The 21,276-nt window shown below is 36.8% G+C and overlaps 1 protein-coding gene across 3 annotated transcripts in view; it reads left to right on the top strand.

Moving 5' to 3' along the window:
- Positions 1–21,276, top strand: part of LOC123531549 (aladin-like) — a 121,248-nt gene that overhangs the window by 6,258 nt on the left and 93,714 nt on the right. For all 3 annotated transcript variants that reach the window (XM_053517496.1, XM_053517495.1, XM_053517494.1), the window contains exons 2-4: positions 3,869–3,993; positions 4,158–4,338; positions 11,886–11,977. In XM_053517496.1, the coding sequence (XP_053373471.1) occupies positions 3,877–3,993; positions 4,158–4,338; positions 11,886–11,977 (390 nt within the window). In that variant the 5' untranslated portion in view covers positions 3,869–3,876. The remainder of the gene's footprint in view (positions 1–3,868; positions 3,994–4,157; positions 4,339–11,885; positions 11,978–21,276) is intronic.

Below are 21,276 nucleotides of genomic sequence, written 5' to 3'. Positions count from 1 at the left end.
GTTGTTACTATAAATAACTTATATTGTAACTTTTTTATAATTGACCGTAGGGAAAAACCAAGACCACTTTTCTGTGGTACAACATAGTTGTTACTTTCTAATTTTAGGTGTATTTTAAGGTATCTCTACCTGGTAAGGAGTTTTTTTGTGGACTTAGAAAAACATAAGAATTACAATGATTACTAAACAACCACAAAATTAAAATTACATCTGCAAATACAGGTGCTAGAGTAAAGAAATTTGCTGTGACGGGCGTATATTGTTCTGGCACTCTTGTTTATTCTTATGAAAAGTGTTGAAAACCTGGTTTTGTGGCATTGCCGCGTTTCTTGTATAGACTTATATAGGAAAAAACTTTGAAAAACCTCTTGTCCAAAACCACAGGGCCTAGGGCTTTGATATTTTGTATATGAAATCATCAAGTGGTCCTCTACTAAGATTGTTCAAATTATTCCCCTAGGGTCAAATATGGCTCTGCCCTGGGGGTCACATGGTTTACATAGACTTATATAGGGAGAAACTTTGAAAATCTTCTTGTCGAAACCACAAAGACTATAGCTTTGATATTTTGTAATGTAGCATCATCTAGTGGTTCTCTACCAAGTTTGTTCAAATTATCCCTCTAGGGTCAAATATGGCCCCGCTCCAGGGGTCACATGGTTCATATAGACTTACATAGGGAAAAACTTAGAATCTTCATGTCCATAACTTACATCATTCAAATTTGGACCACATGTATAGTTTTGAGTGGCAAGATGAACTTTGACATGAGTTGACCTTGATCTTGACCTAGTGACCTACTTTCACATTTCTGTAGCTACAGTCTTCAAATTTGGACCACATGCATAGGTTTGTGTACCGAAAAAAATCTTTGACCTTGTTATTGACCTAGTGACCTACTTTCACATTTTTGAAGGTACATGCTTCAAATTTAGACCACATGCATAGTTTTTTGTTCCAAAATAAAATTTGACTTTGATTTTGACCTAGTGACCTACTTTCACATTTCTCAAGCTACAGCCTTCAAATTTGAACCACATGCATAGTTTTGTGTACCCAAATGAACTTTGATCTTGAGATTGACCTAGTGACCTACTTTCACATTTCTGAAGCTACAGGCTCCAAATTTGGACTGCATGTATATTTATTTTTGTGTTCTGAATTGAAATTTGACATTGATTTTTACCTTTTACGTACTTCCACATTTCTCAAGCTACAGCCTCCAAATTTGAAGCACATGCATAGTTCTGTCTACCAAAATGAACTTTGACCTTGAAATTGATCTAGTGACCTGCTTTCACATTTCTCGAGCCACAGCTTTCAAATTTGGACCACATACACTTTGTTTTGTACCAAAATGAAATTTGACCTTGATTTTGACCTTGAAATTTGGAACATTCAAAAATGGCTCAGTGGGATGGCGCCAAGATCTCTCTGTAATCTCTTGTTAGGTTAATAGGTTAAAGGTCAAGGTCAGATTAAACCAGAATGGATTGAAACTTCACACACTTGCTCACTGTCACAATCTGACATGCATTAAGCTGGTCCCATTACTCAACTTTTTTTTTTTTTCAAAATTATGCCCCTTTTTCGACTAAGCAGTGTTTAGTCCACCATCATCAGATGGTGGGCTATTCAAATAACTCTGCGTCCATGGTGCGTCGTCCTTCCGTCCATCCTTCCATACGTTAACAGTTTCTCGTTATCGCATCTCCTCAGAAACTACTGGGGCGATTTTGACCAAACTTTGTCAGAATGATGTATTGGTACCCTAGTTGTGTCCCCCTGAAAATCAGACTGGTTCAACAATTTTTGAGTGAGTTATGGCCCTTCATTTATTTTTATTTTACATAGATTTATATAGGGAAAAACTTTGAAAATCTTCTTGTCCAAAACCACAGGGCCTAGGACTTTGATATTTGGTATGTAGCATCCATCATCTAGTGGTCATCTACCAAGATTGTCCAAATTATTTCCCTAGGATCAAATATGGCCACGCCCCGGGAGTCATATGGTTAATTATATAGACCAAAAATAACTTTTTTAGACTGCTTGAAAAATATTGAAGCTACATGTAGATCAATGAAATTTGGCACAGGACTTCTTCATATTGCTTGTAACATATGCATTTGATAGCTCAAATAATTTTTTGGAGCAAAATTTTCGCCCCCTTAATGCAAAAAGGTACCAAGTGCCTTCTTTATTCATATGCTCATGGTACATTTTTGCATTAAGGGGACGAAATAATACAATGTCAAATGAGTTACTGTATATTATATATAGTCTTTGCATTGAGGCCCTGTGGATATACAGTACCGAATTTGTGCATCCAAAAAGTTTCCTTCAGCAGCCTGTCCATTTTATCATAAGCACAGTCAATAGGCATAAAACTAAAATCAGAAATACTATGGCTAGCACCATTGAATCTAGGTCATGTGGGATCAAAACCTAGGTCACCTGGTCAAATCAAAGGAAAAGCTTGTGATCACTCTAGAGGCCACAGTTGTGACTCAATCTTTATGAAACTTGGTCAGAATGTTTGCCTTGATGATTTCTATGTCAATTTTTAAACTTGGTCATGTTGGGTCAAAAAATCTTCTTTACTCTATAGAGACCACAATTTAAGTTTGAAACTCATGAGAATTAGAATGTTTGTCTTGATGATTTCTAGGTCAAGTTTGAAACTGGGTCATGTGGGGTCAAAAACTAGGTCAGTAGGCCAAATCAAAGGAAAAGGTTGTGAACACTATAGAGACCACAGTTGTGACCCAATCTTTATGAAACTTGGTCAGAATGCTTGTCTTAATGATCTCTAGGTCAGGATTTAAACTGGGTCGTGCTGGGTGAAAAACTAGGTCAGTAGGCCAGATCATAGGAAAAGCTTGTGAACTAAACTAGGTCACCAGGTCAAATCAAGGGGAAAGCTTGTGAACACTCTAGAGGCCACAGTTGTGACCCAATCTTTATGAATTTTAGTCAGAATGTTTGTCTCTGTGATCTCTAGGTCAAGTTTGAAACTTGGTCATGTGGGGTCAAAAACTAGGCCAGTAGGCCAGATAAAAGGAAAATCTTGTAAACACTAAAGAGCCAACAATTTAAGTTTGAAACTCCTGAGAAGTGGTCAGAATGTTTGTCTTGATGATCCCTAGATCAAGTATGAATCTGGCTCATGTGGGGTCAAAAACTAGGTCACCAGTTCAAATCAAAGGAAAAACTTGTTAACACTAGAGGTCACAGTTGTGACCCTATCTTTATGAAACTTGGTCAGAGTTTGTCTTTATGATCTCTGTGTCAAATTTGAAATTTGGTCATGTGGGGTCAAAAACTAGGTCAGTAGACCAGATCAACTCTGTTGAGCGATATTATATAGGGCCATCATGGCCCTCTTGTTTTTGGTAGATTTAAATATGTTTATTTTATTGGAAAATATAGTGGGTAGGTTAATTATGTTAGCATGTAAAAATGAAAGAGATTTGTTAGTTACATTTTTGCATATCACTATTATTTACTGATATCACCTTGTATTGATAGTAACCAGTAAGACCTCAAATACCTATAACATTGAGTTGGATATGATGTTTTATAAAGTACTGCCATTTTTTCAATTTACAAAATTTCAGATATACTTAAACAGTGGGTGTAGAAAATGCCCTATAACATTAAAACCAGTTTGGTGACCTGTGCTTTTTCTTCTGTTATTTGTCTTAGAAACTAATGTTCCTCAAGCTCACAGGGTATGAAAAAAATTCTTAATGTTAGAAAAAAAAACGATCCTACATCCTTAAAGCCATGTCAGGGAGCACCCATCAGTTCCACCTTAATTATAATATTAAAGAATGTTGTGCAGTGATATGTTTTGTCACTACAGGTTTTGACATGACAAGTGCAAGCATTTTTAGGAGCTTTCCTCCACCACCTGGAAAAGGGCAGATAACTGTGTTTGAACAGATTGGTGAATTAAACCATGTACCACAAGAGCAAGCTAAATTGAAGGTATTTTGAAACTTCAGTAAATGTTCTGAAATTAGTTTTTGGCCAAATTTCAAGTATCTCCCGTACTTTAAAGAACTAAGGTTGTTAATTTTTCTGTTCAAAGTGTGTGAGAATTTAGATTTGGTTGATCAAGGTTAACATGAAAATGAGTTTTGTTTGTATAGCTTCAGGGATACCCTGATGTATCTGTAAACAAGGATAGCACACGAAATCTGACACAGAGAGAGAATGCAAAATCTGCTTTCCTGCTACATGATGAGACCATGTCCAAGAGAGTCTACCACGCATGGCAGGATATGGGCATTTCAGGAGCACTCGAGGAAATTGTCAATGATTCTGACCAAGGTTGTGTTAATATAAAAGTTTATTTTTAAGGCAGCTAAGCTTACTCACCATGTATATCCAGCAAACTAATTACAGACTGTTTGCAAAAGATATAACACAAAATTAATGTGCAAATAAATGGAGGAAATTATTGTATGTTGTCTATCTTAGATTGATCATTCTATTGTTCTATTGTATGTTTTCTGTCTTAGATTGACCATTATTATAATAGTGTATTTGCTTAGAGCCAAATTTTGGGTCCCATGCGATTGAAAAAAAGATTAATGGCGACATATACCAAACTGTTCCGTTTTGTCTGAAGTTCATTTTAAGCCATGTCGCCAGTCTGAGTTCTGCGACTGGATGGAGTTATGACGTCGTCAAAATGGCTGCCATTTTTTAAACATTAAATCTGTCATAATCAAAATGATTGATTCGAGTTGTTTGTTTTTGATGTTAAAAGCAAGTGTTTTTTTAGTTATATGTACAAATTCATAATTATCTTGCCTTGTGTTATTTTGAATAAAAGAATGCCATTTATACAACATTAAGGATATATCATACCCAAATTGCTTATTTGAATATATAAACAATTTCTGCATATTATCTAAGGAATAATAAAATAAGCATGTTTGTGAGTATGAAAGGTAGTGTTTGAGGTTTAAATACTATATACTAATAAATGTGTAACTAAAAATGGTATGAATATGTTATGCCACTAAAAATCTGGAGGTTTGTTCCCAACAAATGGTTGTTACTAAATAGACATGTTATTGTGATTGTTGCATACACAGTTAGTTTATATTTTTAGCCAAGTTAAAGATGTCTAATGAGGATTTTCTAGATTTAAATCAATATGCAATGATGAAATATTTTCAGTTTAGGATGAGCAAGAATATCTTTAAAGGAAAGTGGAATAGAACAAATGCTTTGATGAAGACATTTCCATACTGCATCATAATTAAATGTATATCAAATATTAAACCCCGTTGATATAAAGTAATAATTATACCCCAACCAAACATGTTGGAGAGGTGGGGGGGGGGGCTATATACGAGTCAGTTTTGTCGCGTCATGTCACGTCACGAAATCATCTCAGTTATTACTGAATGGATTTGATTCAAACTTAAAATAGATGTTCCACCTTATCACTCATATCATGTGACACAAGATGCATAACTCTGACACCAATTTTTTCATGAGTTATGCCCCCTTTTACTTAGAATTTAAGGTTAATTTTGATGCATTTTCACTATATCGCAGTTATAACTAAATGAATTTGATTCAAACTTAAATTAGATGTTCCACCTTATCACCCGCATCATGTGACACAAGGTGCATAACTCTGACACCAATTTTTCATGAATTATGCCCCTTTTTACTTAGAATTTAAGGCTAATTTTGATGCATTTTCACTATATCTCAGTTATTACGAAATGCATTTGTTTCAAACTTAAAGTAGTTGTTCCACATCATATGACACAAGGTGCATAACTCTTGCAACAATGTAGCCCGCCCGCTTAGCTCAGTAAGGAGAGCGTCGGTCTACAGATCGCGGGGTCGCGAGTTCGATCCCAGGGCGGGGCGTATGTTCTCCGTGACGATTTGATAAAAGACATTGTGTCTGAAATCATTCGTCCTCCACCTCTGATACCATAATTCATGTGGGGAAGTTGGCAGTTACTTGCGGAGAACAGATTAGTACTGGTATAGAATCCAGGAATACTGGTTAGGTTAACTGCCCGCTGTTACATGACTGAAATACTGTTGAAAAATGGCGTTAAACCCAAAACAAACAAAATATTTCCGGAATTAAACCCCCTTTTTGCTTAGAATTAGACTTGTATAGTGTTTTGATACACTTTATCTGTACCTTTCTTATTATTTGATATTTTTTAACACAAACTCAAGCTGTTGTGCAATATTCATCCACCATTGGAGTCATTAAACACTCCAGTGACAGTTCTTGACAGATTTAAATGTTTTTGGTACACAGGTGTTACATCATAAAATACCGGTAGAGTTCAACTTTGTCTACAAACAACCAATTTTATATGTAGTTTTGGTACCTTTCAAACTTAAAATTTGTCAAACTCATTGTTGCCGGACAATAACTCACGAAAGGCTTGACAGATTTAGATAAATTTCGGAACACGGGTGTAACATCATAAAATACAGGTTAAATTTGATTTAAATTTAACCTTCTTGTGGCCATGTCTTTCTTATGGTTGCCATTCTTCTGTGACAAGACGGTATTGTGGTGGTATTTGTCATTCCTGTGACAGTTCTAGATATTCTACCTAATTGAAAACACAATAATAATAGATTAATAAACTAACTTAAAACCAAAATCACCGTCAACTCGCTGGGACTTGAACTCATAACCATTAAAAACATGTATATTAATGTACTGTAATATAACTCACTTGGGGCTGACGTGTGTAACGAAAACACGTACTGTTTCTCAAAGACAGCACGTGTATGTTCCTCAATGAAAGCGTGTTAACATTCTGGCCTCCAACTGACTGGTGAGTATAATAAAAACAAAAAAAAAACACTGCATAGTTTTTACTTAGAATAAAGATTATGCAAATGCATAGTGGTTTTTAGGTGTTTCAACATTTAAAATGACAGCAAATTATGGTCGTTTCATGAAATGATGCAAGGTTTTGATAATCAAGACCTAAATCTATAAATTTACACATCAAGTGTTATTGTAATGCTATTGTTTTTCACTAATAAGATCATAGTGATAAAAGGTATTTGGTTTTTAGAACCAAAAGATAAATTATCATCAGTTTACAAATGCTTTTAAAAGAGTTAATGAAAAACACTGTGTAAATTTCTATACGAAATTGATAAAATTGTTTGTGTTTCTGACAGAGAGTGTGTGCCTTTTTCACTGAAGACATTTTAATAATATCGTTTTCCAAATATTGTGCGTCGACCGGTGTCCAGTCAGCTGGCGTCGTCTGCAAGTAAGAACTATGGAACGCCGCAACTGTCTTATGTCGGGACATTTCATGTTATCATATCAGAGTGTGGTCAGAACTTGTCAAAACAGTATTTTATTATTTTAAAAGTCATGTTATCTTCTCAGAGTATGTTGTTAACCTGTGAAAACAGTGTCTTATTATGTTAAAAACTATCATATCATGTCAAAATGAGATGTCAAATTGTTCAAGTAGTGTCTTATTATGTCAAAAAGCTATGTTAATATATCACAGTACAGTATGATCTTGTCTATAGAGCATGTTATTGTGTTTAAAAAACCCTGACAAGATCAAATGATACTTTAACAAGATAACATAGCTTTGTGACATTATAAGACACTGTTTTGACAAGTTAACATTTTATTCTGACAAAATTGATGCTATATGATAGCATGGAATTTCCCGACATAATACAGGTGCGGTGTTCCATAAAAACATTTAATTATATCTTTTCGTTCTCCATTTTAAATCATGCCTTAATTAATTAACTTCTTGCTTGTCATCGTGTGTGATTATGCAAATGCATAGTGGTTTTTAACTGGCAATGGACTGACGGACTGACTTGCTTGGAGTATTAATTTTCTGCAATTTTGTAACAGAAGATAAAAGGTAAGGGTAGATTTCTCGGAAGCACAAAACACCACAAACACAGCCACAGAGCCACACATTTGCAAAGTAGGCCCACAACAAAAAGCTGTAACAGACTTTCCACTGCTGCTGAAGTTGGAATTGATAGCTTTCCAGTTAATTTATCAATCATTAACTTTTGACCATATCACGGCCAAGTACTTTAAACATCTTTGTTTATATCGTACTTTCAACGCAGTGAGTGTATGACCATTTTTAGCTCACCTGTAACAAAGTGACAAGGTGAGCTTTTGTGATCGCGTGGCATCCGTCGTCCATCCGTCCGTGCATCCGTCCGTCCATAAACTTTTGCTTGTGACCACTCTGGAGGTCACATTTTTCATGGGATCTTTTATGAAAGTTAGAATGTTTATCTTGATGATATCTAGGTCAAGTTCAAAACTGGGTCACGTGCGTTCGAAAACTAGGTCAGTAGTTCTAGAAATAGAAAAACCTTGTGACCTCTCTAGAGGCCATACTTTTCAATTGATCTTCATGAAAATTGGTGAGAATGTTTACCTTGATGATATCTAGGTCAAGTTCGAAACTGGGTCACGTGCCTTCAAAAACTAGGTCAGTAGGTCAAATAATAGAAAAACCTTGTGACCTCTCTAGAGGCCATATTTTTCACGGGATCTGTATGAAAGTTGGTTTGAATGTTCACCTTAATGATATCTAGGTCAAGTTCGAAACTGGGTCAGCTGTGGTCAAAAACTAGGTCAGTAGGTCTAAAAATAGAAAAACCTTGTGACCTCTCTAGAGGCCATACTTTTCAATGGATCTTAATGAAAATTGGTCAGAATGTTCACCTTGATGATATCTAGGTCAAGTTTGAAACTGGGTCACGTGTCATCAAAAAACTAGGTCAGTAGGTCAGATAATAGAAAAACCTTGTGACCTCTCTAGAGGCCATATTTTTCATGGGATCTGTATGAAAGTTGGTCTGAATGTTCATCTTGATAATATCTAGGTCAAGTTTGAAACTGGGTCAACTGCGGTCAAAAACTAGGTCAGTAGGTCTAAAAAATAGAAAAACCTTGTGACCTCTCTAGAGGCCATACTTTTCAATGGATCTTCATGAAAATTGGTCAGAGTGTTCATCTTGATGATATCTAGGTCAAGTTTGAAACTGGGTCACATGCTTAGGTCAGTAGGTCAAATAATAAAAAAACCTTGTGACCTCTCAAGAGGCCATATTTTTCATGGATCTGTATGAAAGTTTGGTCTGAATATTCATCTGATGATATCTAGGTCAAGTTCGAAACTGGTCAACTGCGGTCAAAAACTAGGTCAGTAGGTCTAAAAAATAGAAAAACCTTTTGACCACTCTAGAGGCCATATTTTCAATGGATCTTCATGAAAATTTGCCTGAATGTTCACCTTGATGATATCTAGATAAAATTTGAAACTGGGTCACGTGTGGTCAAAACTAGGTCAGTAGGTATAAAAATAGAAAATCCTTGTGACCTCTCTAGAGGCCATACTCTTCATGAGATCTTCATGAAAATTGGTGAGAATGTTCACCTTGATAATATCTAGGTGAAGTTCAAAACTGGGTCATGTGCCTTCAAAAACTAGGTCATTAGGTCAAATAATAGAAAAACCTTGTGACCTCTCTAGAAGCCATATTTTTCAATTGATATTCATGAAAATTGGGTCATGTGGAGACAGGTGAGCGATTCAGGACCATCATGGTCCTGTTGTTCCTCTTGATGGACCGCTACGCTGTGACATAATGCATCATATACCCCGTCAAATGAAAGGCAACAGTATGGCTATACAACATGGTTCATTTCCTAAAATTAAACCTCACTTTGTTGATAAATACACATAAAATTTGACTCCGTTGGAAAACATACACACTCTCTGTGCGACACGCACATATAATAAACTGAAAAAATCCTTCTGTATGTTATTTTTATCAGAAACACAGAAAAAAAAGTGTGTTCTTTCAAAGTCATGGCATTTATTCAGGATATCACTATTATTTATCATTTTTTTCTTTGTGCAGTTAGTATGTACATGAAATTGCGGAAGAAAACACAATTAAAGGGTGTACTTTCGTTACATAAACTGCACTAAAACATAAAGTATAACAACAAGAGGCGTTGGTGTTATAGAAAATAACATTTACCATCGTGAAACTGCTATTTGATCTCCGTCACAAGTACAAAAGTCCAAGGAATACACAAAATTATATCCAACACGTGGTCAGCATAGTCTTCACTTGAAGGAATGTAAACAAGCTTTCATTGAGGAACATACACGTGCTTTCTTTGAGAAATGCTTTACGTTACACGCGTCAGCCCCCAGTGTAACTCTACTTGTGGACTATTTCATGGATCTGTCTGAATAAGTGAACTAGCTAAATCGGCCCAAGCACTATAGAATTATGGCCCATGAATTACCGAAAATCGCTCTGTACACAGATGCTGCAACTCTTAAGTCATTGGTGCATGGTTGATGCCAGTATCCGCACATTTAAGTCATTGGTGCATGGTTGATGCCAGTATCAGCACATTTAAGTCATTGGTGCATGGTTGATGCCAGTATCCGCACACTTTAGTCATTGGTGCATGGTTGACTCAGCTATGTAACTATTCAGATGATTAGGCACTTTTCTCAAAAGCAGCTCTAGTTGTATGTTGTCTATCTTAGATTGATCCTTATATTGTACTATTATATGTTGTCTACTCTATTGTATTATTGTTGACCCGGAACAGTTAAACAGTTTCCAGATGGTAACTCAAGAACGCTTGGGCCTAGGATCATGAAAGTTAATATGGAGGTTGGTCATGACCAGCAGATGACCTCTATTGATTTTTAGGTCAGTAGGTCAAAGGTCAAGGTCACAGTGACCCGGAACAGTTAAACGGTTTCTGGATGATAACTTGGGCCTAGGATCATAAAATGTTGATAGGGAGGTCAGACATGACCAGCAGTTGACCCCTATTGATTATTAGGTCAGTAGGCCAGAGGTCAAGGTCACAGTGACCCTGATCATCGAACTTAATATGGCTGTTGATCATGACCAGCAGATGACACCTATTGCTTTTGAGGTCAGTAGGTCAAAGGTCACTGTAACCCGGAACCTTTCAGCAGTTTCTGGATGATTACTCAAGAATGCTTAGGCCATGATCATGAAAGTTGATAGGAAGGTTGGTCATGACCAGCAGATGACCCCTAATGATTTTGAGATCTGTAGGTCAAAGGTCAAGGTCACATTGACCCGAAACACTGGAACTTTTTTTGCCAGATAACTAGAGAATGCTTTGGTCTAAGGTCACATTTGATATGGAGGTTATTTTTGACTGGTAAATGACCCATATTACTGATTTGAGGTCAGTATGTCAAACATTCAGTGCACAGTGACCAAATATTTTTTGTGCAGTAACTGAATGCATCAAGGGGGGCATTCTATGAGCTCTTGTTGTGTTATTGTATGTTGTCTGTCTTAGATAAATCTTTATATTGTACTATTGTATGTTGTCTATTCTATTGTATTATTGTATGTTGTCTATCTTAGATTGATCATTATTTTGTACTGTTGTTTGTTGTCTATTCTATTATATTATTGTATATTGTACGGGCCTCCGTGGCCGAGTGGTTAAGGTCGCTGACTCAAATCACTTGCCCCCATCGATGTTGGTTCGAGCCTCACTCGGGGCGTTGAATTCTTCATGTGAGGAAGTCATCCAGCTGGCTTTTGGAAGGTCGGTGGTTCTACCCAGGTGCCCGCTCGTGATGAAATAATGCACGGAAGGGCACCTGGGGTCTTCCTCCACCATTAAAAGCTGGAAAGTCGCCATATGACCTATCATGTGTCAGTGTGACGTTAAATAAAAAAAATAAAAAAATTGTATGTTGTCTATCTTAGATTGATCAATTTTTGTTGTTTTGTATTATTGTATATTGTCTGTATCTTAAACTGGTCAGTGTTACTTTCAGTACCAAACTGGATTTCATCTGTTGCCCAGAAGTTACTTGTTCTCTCGAGATGGACTGGTTCACTACATGGATCATTTTTCCCACATTTAGCTGTAAGTTACTTTCTAAACTCTTGTGCTTGATTTTAGTAGCAGGTTGGTTTTTGAAGAATAGTCTAGCTATTTTACTCACCCTGGTATCGGTGTAGGTGTTGGCGTCGGCGTCACACCTTGGTTAAAGTTTTATGTGCAAGTACTTATGGCTATCATTTAAAGGCATAATTTCCTTTTGGCTTATTTCAACATCATCTACCTTTCTGCACATCGCACCATGTTCTAGATATCTTACCTGTGTTCTCTTAAGGACATCTGTTCTTTTAAGTTCAAATGTACATGTTAAACAGCAACACCTGGTGCCAAACCACTCAAAGACAATATTTCGTTCCAGTTTAACTTCAAGCACACATTTCAATTAACTGCATTTAATTTTAAAAGCTAAGCTTATTACAGTAAGCATATTCCATTCAAAATAAATTCTTTAGTCAGGATCAAAGTATCATACATTTATTATGTACTCTTTAATTAAACATTTGTTTTTTGTTAAATTGATTTTGGCTAATGAAATTATTTGCTTCTTATTAACATCCTTAATCTTTTGCCGGATATATTTTTTTGCCATTCCTCACCACAAACCCTTTCGGCGGGGGGATACCAATTCATCGAATTTACTTGTTTCAAATTAAAATAGGTATATCTCCGTAACTAATGAAGATTCTGATCTGAAATTTTATTTATGTCAACAGATGGACTTGGACAATCAGTGAAGATACATATTGACTGAATTTATGACAAATTACCTCCCTTTATTTTTTATCTGAACGATTACACCTTAGCAGTTTCTAATGAGATTGGTTTGAAACGTTATTTATGTCTTCCATGGTAAGAAATAGTCATATTAGATAACTCTTGATTGAACATTTATCGATATGAATACTTTACTAATATATTGTTGTATAGGCTTGTACTCTGTATCTTCTACATGCATATTCCAATGCATGATTACCTCCCCTGATTTTAATAAAAATGGATTTATCTCTGTAAATATTTATAGAACTCATTTGAAATTTCATTACTGTCTTTAGTTGGACTGAGGCAATCGGGGTAGATAGCAATGGACTGATTTATTTCAAATTACCTCCCTTTGTTTCAAATTAAAATGGGTGAATCTCGGTAACCAATGAAGATACTGATTTGAAATGTCATTTGTGCCATCAGATGGACTCGGACTATCAAGGTAGATAACTTTTGACTGAATGTATGACAAATTATCTCCCTTGTTTTTATGTAAACGAATTTATCTCAGCAGCATCTAATGAGATTGGTTTTAAATGTTATTTACGTCTTCCAGGGTAAGGAATAGTCATGTTAGTACAAAAATGCAGCATTTGAGCCTAGGACCCTCAAACTTGGTATGGAAATTGGTCCTAACTAGGTTAAAAGGAACTGTTAGAAGAAAATGTTTATCCTCATGATATTTAATGCATATGCCTGTGTACTCTATGTCAAAACTTGATCATATCATTTTGAGCAATGGTACTCAGGTGAGCAATACAGGGCCATCATGGCCCTCTTGTTTAAACAGAACCTTCTGACGTGATGCAAAGTTTGAAAACTTGGTTTTTGTGCATTTTCCACATTTCTTGTTATAGAATGCTCTCCTAAGATTGTTCAAATGGGCCACTTTTCTCCTTTAGGGGCTCCTGCAGTTAAAAAATAGAATTACCTTTAAATGACTTTGTCTCATGAACTGCTTGATTGATCTTCATCAAGCTTTGTCTGTAGCATTATTGTAAGGTCAGCTCCAAAATTTATTCAAATGGGTGCACCTTGCCTGTTTTAGGCTCCAGTATTTAGCTAAATACAGAAATACCTTTAAATACTTTTTAGCTCCACTATTCGGAGAAAAGAGCGGCTGTTCTACTCGCCCCGGCTTCTTGGTTAAAGTTTTTCGGCAACCTTTGTTTTTCTGTCATATTTTTGTTGCTATTGCTTATATCTTACTGTAACTTCACATAAACATTGTCCAGCATACAAACAAAGTATGTGCAGGGTCTGGGTTCATTAAACCTAAGGTCAAGGTCACCAAAGTGTTATACTTAGGTTATTTTTAAGGTTAAAGTTTTTCAGCAACCTTTGTTTTTCTGTCATATCTTTGTTACTGTTGCTTATATCTTACTGTAAGTTCACATAAACATTGTCCAGCATACAAATAAAATATGTGCAGGGGCTGGTCCCGTTATACCCAATGTCAGGGTCACCAAGGTGTTACACTGAGGTTATTTTTATGCCCCCGAAGGGAGGCATATTAGTTTTCAACTGTCCGTCCGTTAGTTAGTACGTTCGTTCGTTAGTCACAACGTTAACATTTTGCATGAAGGCACTTTACTCGTGAACCACTGCACCCAGGACCTTCAAACTTCACTTGCTGATAGTACTTAAGGTCAAAGGTCAAGGTCACAGGGGCCAACGTTAACTTTTTGCATGAAGGCACTTTACTCGCGAACCACTGCACCCAGGACCTTCACACTTCAAATGCTGATAGTACTTATTGAGTACACCACCCCTACCAGGGCTCCGGAAATTTTGGTAACTCAATCGGTCCAAAACGAAAATCCTGACATCGGCGCTACCCCACCCACCGCATTCCCAATATTACATATTTTGTAAAACGTGATAGGGTAAAGAAATAAGCATGTCATGCATTAAAACTGAGTTACCAGTCACTGCGCGTTACCATACAATGAAGACAGTTATTCAGTGTTATGTGTGATCGTTACTTTGTTTAAATTTCGATGTTTTTCCGAGATAATACGAGGCATTGACACCGTGTGCGTAACTAGTCTAAAAGCCAACGCACGTGACTTCGATACCGTATACACGGCAGATACTTTGTGATGTTTCCTCATTCTTTGACGGAATTCTATAAAATACAATGCATCAAAGTGAGTTACACGACACATATTCTCTGCTAAACAGCCTCAGTATTTAAAGAATACTCTGCCGCGGGCCGAACGTGTACGTTATTTGAACGCTGAGATCGAATTTCCCGCATGTATAGTACCAAAACGTCACGCAGGTTGGCCACGGATATTTCTTTTCACTTTCGTTGTACTTCAATAAGCAACTACATTTTATAAAGTTATATGTTCTCTTCTGATGTAAACAAAATTTCATTTTGAAACGTTTTTTAAAAGACCAATTTGATAAACAGTGCCACTCCAGTTTTCTTTATCATTCGTGGTTGCCTGTCCATTTTTTTCTTTTTTGTACAGTCGGGTTGCAAAGACGATTTTCTGCATTTGTTTCAACTGGAGCCCCAACAAATGAATCATGTAATTTTCTCAAATCAAGTAATTATAAAAATTATTTTTATCGGTTTTCCGTGTGATGTCTCATTAAATCAAAGACCTATAATGTACAATTATAGCTCTTTGATTAAATGCAGCGACCATTGTCAAACATAGCCTTTTGAAATAAACCATCCGTCGGATTCTAAATAAAAGAAGTGGATCCCCGTCGAAATGATTTGGATCCAGTCAGAAACGTTAGGAAACCAGTCAAAAATGTTTAATACACCGCAGTCGGCTGTCTGTAAACATTAAAGGATGTGCCGCGCGAGCACTGATTGCGTCACGCGCTAATTACGGACCGATTATCAAAGTGACAATCAGACCGATTGACATGTTTATTGATTATCTGAAGGTGTGACCAACAATTTCCTACTTGGCAGGTGATCGTGTATTGAGATATCAGACCGAATTTTATACTTTTCTCCATTTTTGCGGGACCGATTTTTTTCGTTTTTTCATTTCACGAATCGGTCTGAAAAGTCAAAAATCGGTCCAAAACCGACAAACCGGCAAATTTCCGAAGCCCTGACCCCTACTGACTTTGGGGTCACCAGGTCAAAGGTCAAGGTCACAGGGGCCAACGTTAACTTTTTGCATGAAGGCACTTTACTCGCGAACCACTGCACCTAGGACCTTCAAACTTCACATGCTGATAGTACTTATTTAGTACACCACCCTACAGACTTTGGGGTCACCAGGTCAGAGGTCAAGGTCACAGGGGCCAAAGTTAACTTTTTGCATGAAGGCACTTTTCTTGCGAACCACTTCACCCAGGACCTTCAAACTTTACCTGCTGATAGTACTTTATGAGTACACCAATCCTACTGACATTTGGGTCACCAGGTCAAAGGTCAAGGTCACAGGGGCCAACGTTAACTTTTTGCATGAAGGCACTTTACATGCAAACCACTTCATTCAGGATCTTCAAACTTTACATGCTGATAGTACTTATTGAGTACACCACCCCTACTGACTTTGGGGTCACCAGGTCAAAGGTCAAGGTGCTGCGGGGGCATTTGTCACCATAAGTGACAGCTCTTGTTTAGGTTAAAGTTTTTTGGCAACCTTTGTTTTTATGCCCTTGGCATCTACTGATGCGGGAGGCATATAGTGATCTTCCTGTCCGTCCGTTTGTCCGTCCTTAAGAGGTTAACCAGATGGGACCGTTTTGTCTAGCATCAGTACCCCTTACTAGAATGACTTGATACTAATGCAGATGTAACCTGTGACCATTCCTCATCTTCAGACATCACCTGACCTCAGTTTGACCTTGACCTTGAACTTGACCTCATTTTTGACTTAGGTTGCTTTGTATCAACAAGGATGCCACCGGGGGCATCAAGCGTTTATTGAATGCAGCTTCTTGTTCTGTCATATCTTTGTTACTGTTGCTTATAGCTTACTGTAAGTTTACATAAACATTGTCCAGCATACAAACAAAGCATGTGCATGGGCTGGACCCATTATACCCAGGGTCAAGGTCACAAAGTTGTTATACCTGGAATTATTTTCATGTTAAATTTTTTTCGAAAGCTTCATTTATAGACATATCTTTGGTACTTGAAAAGATAATGACTTGAAATTAAAAAAAATTCTTTATAATCATCATCTGCATGTGTGGTTACAATCCCCATAACTCTAACTGTATTTTTGACAGAATGATGCCCCTTTCATACTTAAATGTTTTGACAAACTTCGTTTTCTAGACATAACTTTGGTACTTTATAAGATAAAGACTTGAAACTTAAAATGTATCTTTATCATCATCATCGGCATGTGTGGTAACAATCCCCATAGCTCTGTTTGTATTTTTGACCAAATTATGCCCCTTTCATACTTAAATGTTTTGACAAACTTCGTTTTCTGAACATAACTTTGGTACTATATAAGATAATGACTTGAAACTCAAAATATATCTTTACCATCATCATCTGCATGTGTAGTAACAATCCCAATAACTCTGATTTGTGTTCATGACAGAAATATGCCCCTTGGTGAATCTTCCTTTTAAAGTAGAGGTCTCTTATTGTGAGATATATTCATTTTACTGTCAGATCACCAAATAGTGGAGCGCGCTGTCTTAAGGACAGCTCTTGTTTCATGAACCTCTTAATGCATCTTCATCATACTTGGTGCCTATCATCTTTATTAAAAGGTCCTCACCCTATTGTATGCAAATGAGGGCACTTTGCTTCTTTTGTGGGTCGCTAGAGTTAAAAAAGAACCATTTTTAACAGACCATCCAAAATACCCTTAGCCGGCTCCAATTGTCTTTATGTTTTTCCATGCAGTTTTTAAGACCTAAGAAGCATATTGTGTTTGAACTGTTTGTCAGCTGTCACATTTACTTATGCAAGCAACCTTCTACATCTGGAGCATATTATGGTCCTCTTCCAAAGTTTTACACACTTTCTGAAACTCTGGTGAGTGATCTAATGCCATTATGACCCTCTTGTTTATCCCCCCGCCAAAGGCAAAGGGGGATATTAGAAATGTTCTCCGTCTGTGTGTGCGTCCGTCCGCAAAGATCTTTGTCCGTAGCATAACCCCAAAAGTACTGGAGGGATTTTCTTCAAACTTCATACACTGATAGAACACATTGGGAGGAAGTGCAGTGTGCAAGAACAATAACTCTACCTTGCCTATTTTTTGAGTTATTCCCCTTTATAATATATTCTTAAAAAATTTTGTCCGGAGCATTTCTTCTTCATGCATGGAGGGATTTTGATATAACTGGGCATAAATGTTCACCATCACAAGACGGAGTGTCATGCGCAAGATCCAGGTCCCTAGGTCTAAGGTCAAGGTCACACTTAGAGGCCAAAGGTCAAATACAAGAATGACTTTGTCCAAAGCATTTCTTCTTCATGCATGGAGAGATTTTGATGTAACTTGGCACAATTATACACCATCATGAGACAAAGTGTCATGCGCAGTTCCCTTCTTTGGAAATACTTCCCTTTGTTGTTACTTTAAATAGCTTTTATTGTAACTTTTTCATTACTAGTCGTAGGGAAAAATCGAGACCACTTTTCTGTAGCACAACATGCATGCTACATCCAATTTTGATATGTATTTTGACCAATCCCTACCTGGTAAAGATTTTTGTGTGGACTTACAATTTTTTTTTTTTTTTTTTTAAGATTAACTTCCCTTAGTTGTTACTATAAATAACTTATATTGTAACATTTTTATAATTGACTGTAGGGAAAAAACAAGACCACTTTTCTGTGGTACAACATAGATGTTACTTTCCAATTTTAGGTGTATTTTAAGGTATCTCTACTACCTGGTAAGGAGTTTTTTGTGGACTTAGAAAAACAAAAGACTTACAATGATTACAAAACAACCACAAAATTAAAATTCCATTTGCAAATACAGGTGCTAGAGTAAAGAAGTTTGCCGTGACGGGCGTATATTGTGACATTCTGGCACTCTTGTTCCCTGTTAGCTTTCAATTCCTTCTTTTTACAGTAGCCATATAGAAAAACATAATAGCTATACTGTTCATGAAAATTAATAAAATTTAGCAGTAAACCACCTCACCACTGACTTATTCTTTCTTCCATATCTTTAAAACCCCTGATGCGGACCACAACTAAACGGTTCTTCAAAGCTTTCCCCAAAATTAATACTTTCAGACACTAACTTGCCAGGAACATTAGCCTTCAATTATAATATGCCCGGCGGGGGGATTAGCCATGTCTAACATGGCTCTTGTTTGAATTAAGTTTTATACTTAAACGATTTTTAGCTCACCTGAGCAATGCTCAGGTGAGTTTTTCTGATCGCTCGATGTCCGGCGTCCGTCGTCCGTCGTCTGTCGTCTGTCGTCTGTCAACATTTAGCTTGTGTATGCGATAGAGGCTGTATTTTTCAATTAATCTTCATGAATATTGGTCAGAATGATAACCTTGATGAAATCTAGGCCGAGTTCGAAAATGGGTCACCTCGGGTCAAAAACTAGGTCACTAGGTCAAATCAAAGAAAAACCTTGTGTATGCGATAGAGGCTGTATTTTTCATTTAATCTTCATGAATTTTGGTCAGAATGATAACTTTGATGAAATCTAGGCCGAGTTCGAAAATGGGTCATCTCGGGTCAAAAACTGGGTCACAAGGTCAAATCAAAGAAAAACCTTGTGTATGCGATAGAGGCGGTATTTTTCAATTAATCTTCATGAATATTGGTCAGAATGATAACCTTGATGAAATCTAGGCCGAGTTCGAAAATGGGTCATCTCGGGTCAAAAACTAGGTCACTAGGTCAAATCAAAGAAAAACCTTGTGTATGCGATAGAGGCTGTATTTTTCAATTGATCTTCATGAATTTTGGTCAGAATGATTGCCTTGATGAAATCTAGGCCGAGTTCGAAAATGGTCATCTCGGGTCAAAAACTAGGTCACTAGGTCAAATCAAAGAAAAACCTTGTGTATGCGATAGAGGCGGTATTTTTCAATTGATCTTCATAAATTTTGGTCAGAATGATTACCTTGATGAAATTTAGACCAAGTTCGAAAATAGGTCATCTGGGGTCAAAAACTAGGTCACTAGGTCATATCACGTAAAAACCTTGTGTATGCGATAGAGGCTGTATTTTTCAATTGATCTTCATGAATTTTGGTCAGAATGATTACCTTAATGAAATTTAGACCAAGTTCTAAAATAGGTCATCGGGGGTCAAAAACTAGGTCACTAGGTCAAATCAAAGAAAAACCTTGTGTATGCAGTAGAGGCTGTATTTTTCAACTGATCTTCATGAAATTAGCCAGAATGATTACCTTGATAAAATCTAGGCCGTGTTCGAAAATGGGTCATCTCGGGTCAAAAACTAGGTCACTAGGTCAAATCGAAGAAAAACATTGTGTATGCAATAGAGGATGTATTTTTCAATTGATCTGTATGAAATTTGGTCAGAATGATTGTCTTGATGAAATCTAGGTCGATTTTGAATATGGGTTATCTGAGGTCAAAAACTAGGTCACTAGGTCAAATTAAAGAAAAATCTTGTGTATGCGATAGAGACTGTTTTTTTCAATTGATTTTTATGAAATTTGGTCAGGTTGATTGCCTTAATGAAATCTAGGTCGAATTTGAATATGGTCATCTGAGGTCAAAAACTAGGTCACTTGGTCAAATCAAAGAAAAAACTTCTGTATGTGATAGAGGCTGTATTTTTCAGTTGATCTTCATGAATTTTGGTCAGAATGATTGCCTTGATAAAATCTAGGTCGAGTTTGAACATGGGTCATCTAGGGTCAAAAACTAGGTCATATCTAAGAAAATGCTTGTTTTTCGCAAGAGACCAACTTTTTGGGTCCAATCTTAATGAAAATTGGTCAGAATATTGTTTCCTTGAAATCACTAGGTCAAACATGTTTTACACTGTTATGGAGTGTTTCTTAGGTGAGCGACCTAGGGCCATCTTGGCCCTCTTGTTACATTTTTTAGCCCACCTGTCACAAAGTGACAAGTGACAAGGTGAGCTTTTGTGATCGCACAGCGTACGTCGTCCGTCCGTCCGTGCATAAACTTTTGCTTGTGACCACTCTAGAGGTCACATTTTTCATGGGATCTTTATGAAAGTTGGTCAGAATGTTCATCTTGATGATATCTAAGTTAAGTTTGAAACTGGGTCACGTGTGGTCCAAAACTAGGTAAGTAGGTCTAAAAATAGAAAAACCTTGTAACCTCTCTAGAGCCATATGTTTGTATGGATCTTCATGAAAATTGGTCAGAATGTTCACCTTGATGATATCTAGGTCAAGTTTGGAACTGGGTCATGTGCCATCAAAAACTAGGTCAGTAGGTCAAATAATAAAAGAACATTATGACCTCTCTAGAGGCCATATTTTTCATGAGATATTCATGAAAATTTGTGAGAATGTTCACCTTGATGATATCTAGGTCAAGTTCAAAACTGGGTCACGTACCTTCAAAAACTAGGTCAATAGGTCAAATAATAGAAAAACTTTGTGACCTCTCTAGAGGCCATATTTTTCA

This window comes from Mercenaria mercenaria, chromosome 11 (genome assembly GCF_021730395.1).
Source record: "Mercenaria mercenaria strain notata chromosome 11, MADL_Memer_1, whole genome shotgun sequence".
Classification (NCBI taxonomy): Eukaryota; Metazoa; Mollusca; class Bivalvia; order Venerida; family Veneridae; genus Mercenaria; species Mercenaria mercenaria.
Note: the sequence above shows the minus strand (reverse complement) of the source record. Positions and strands in the feature narration are given on the sequence as shown.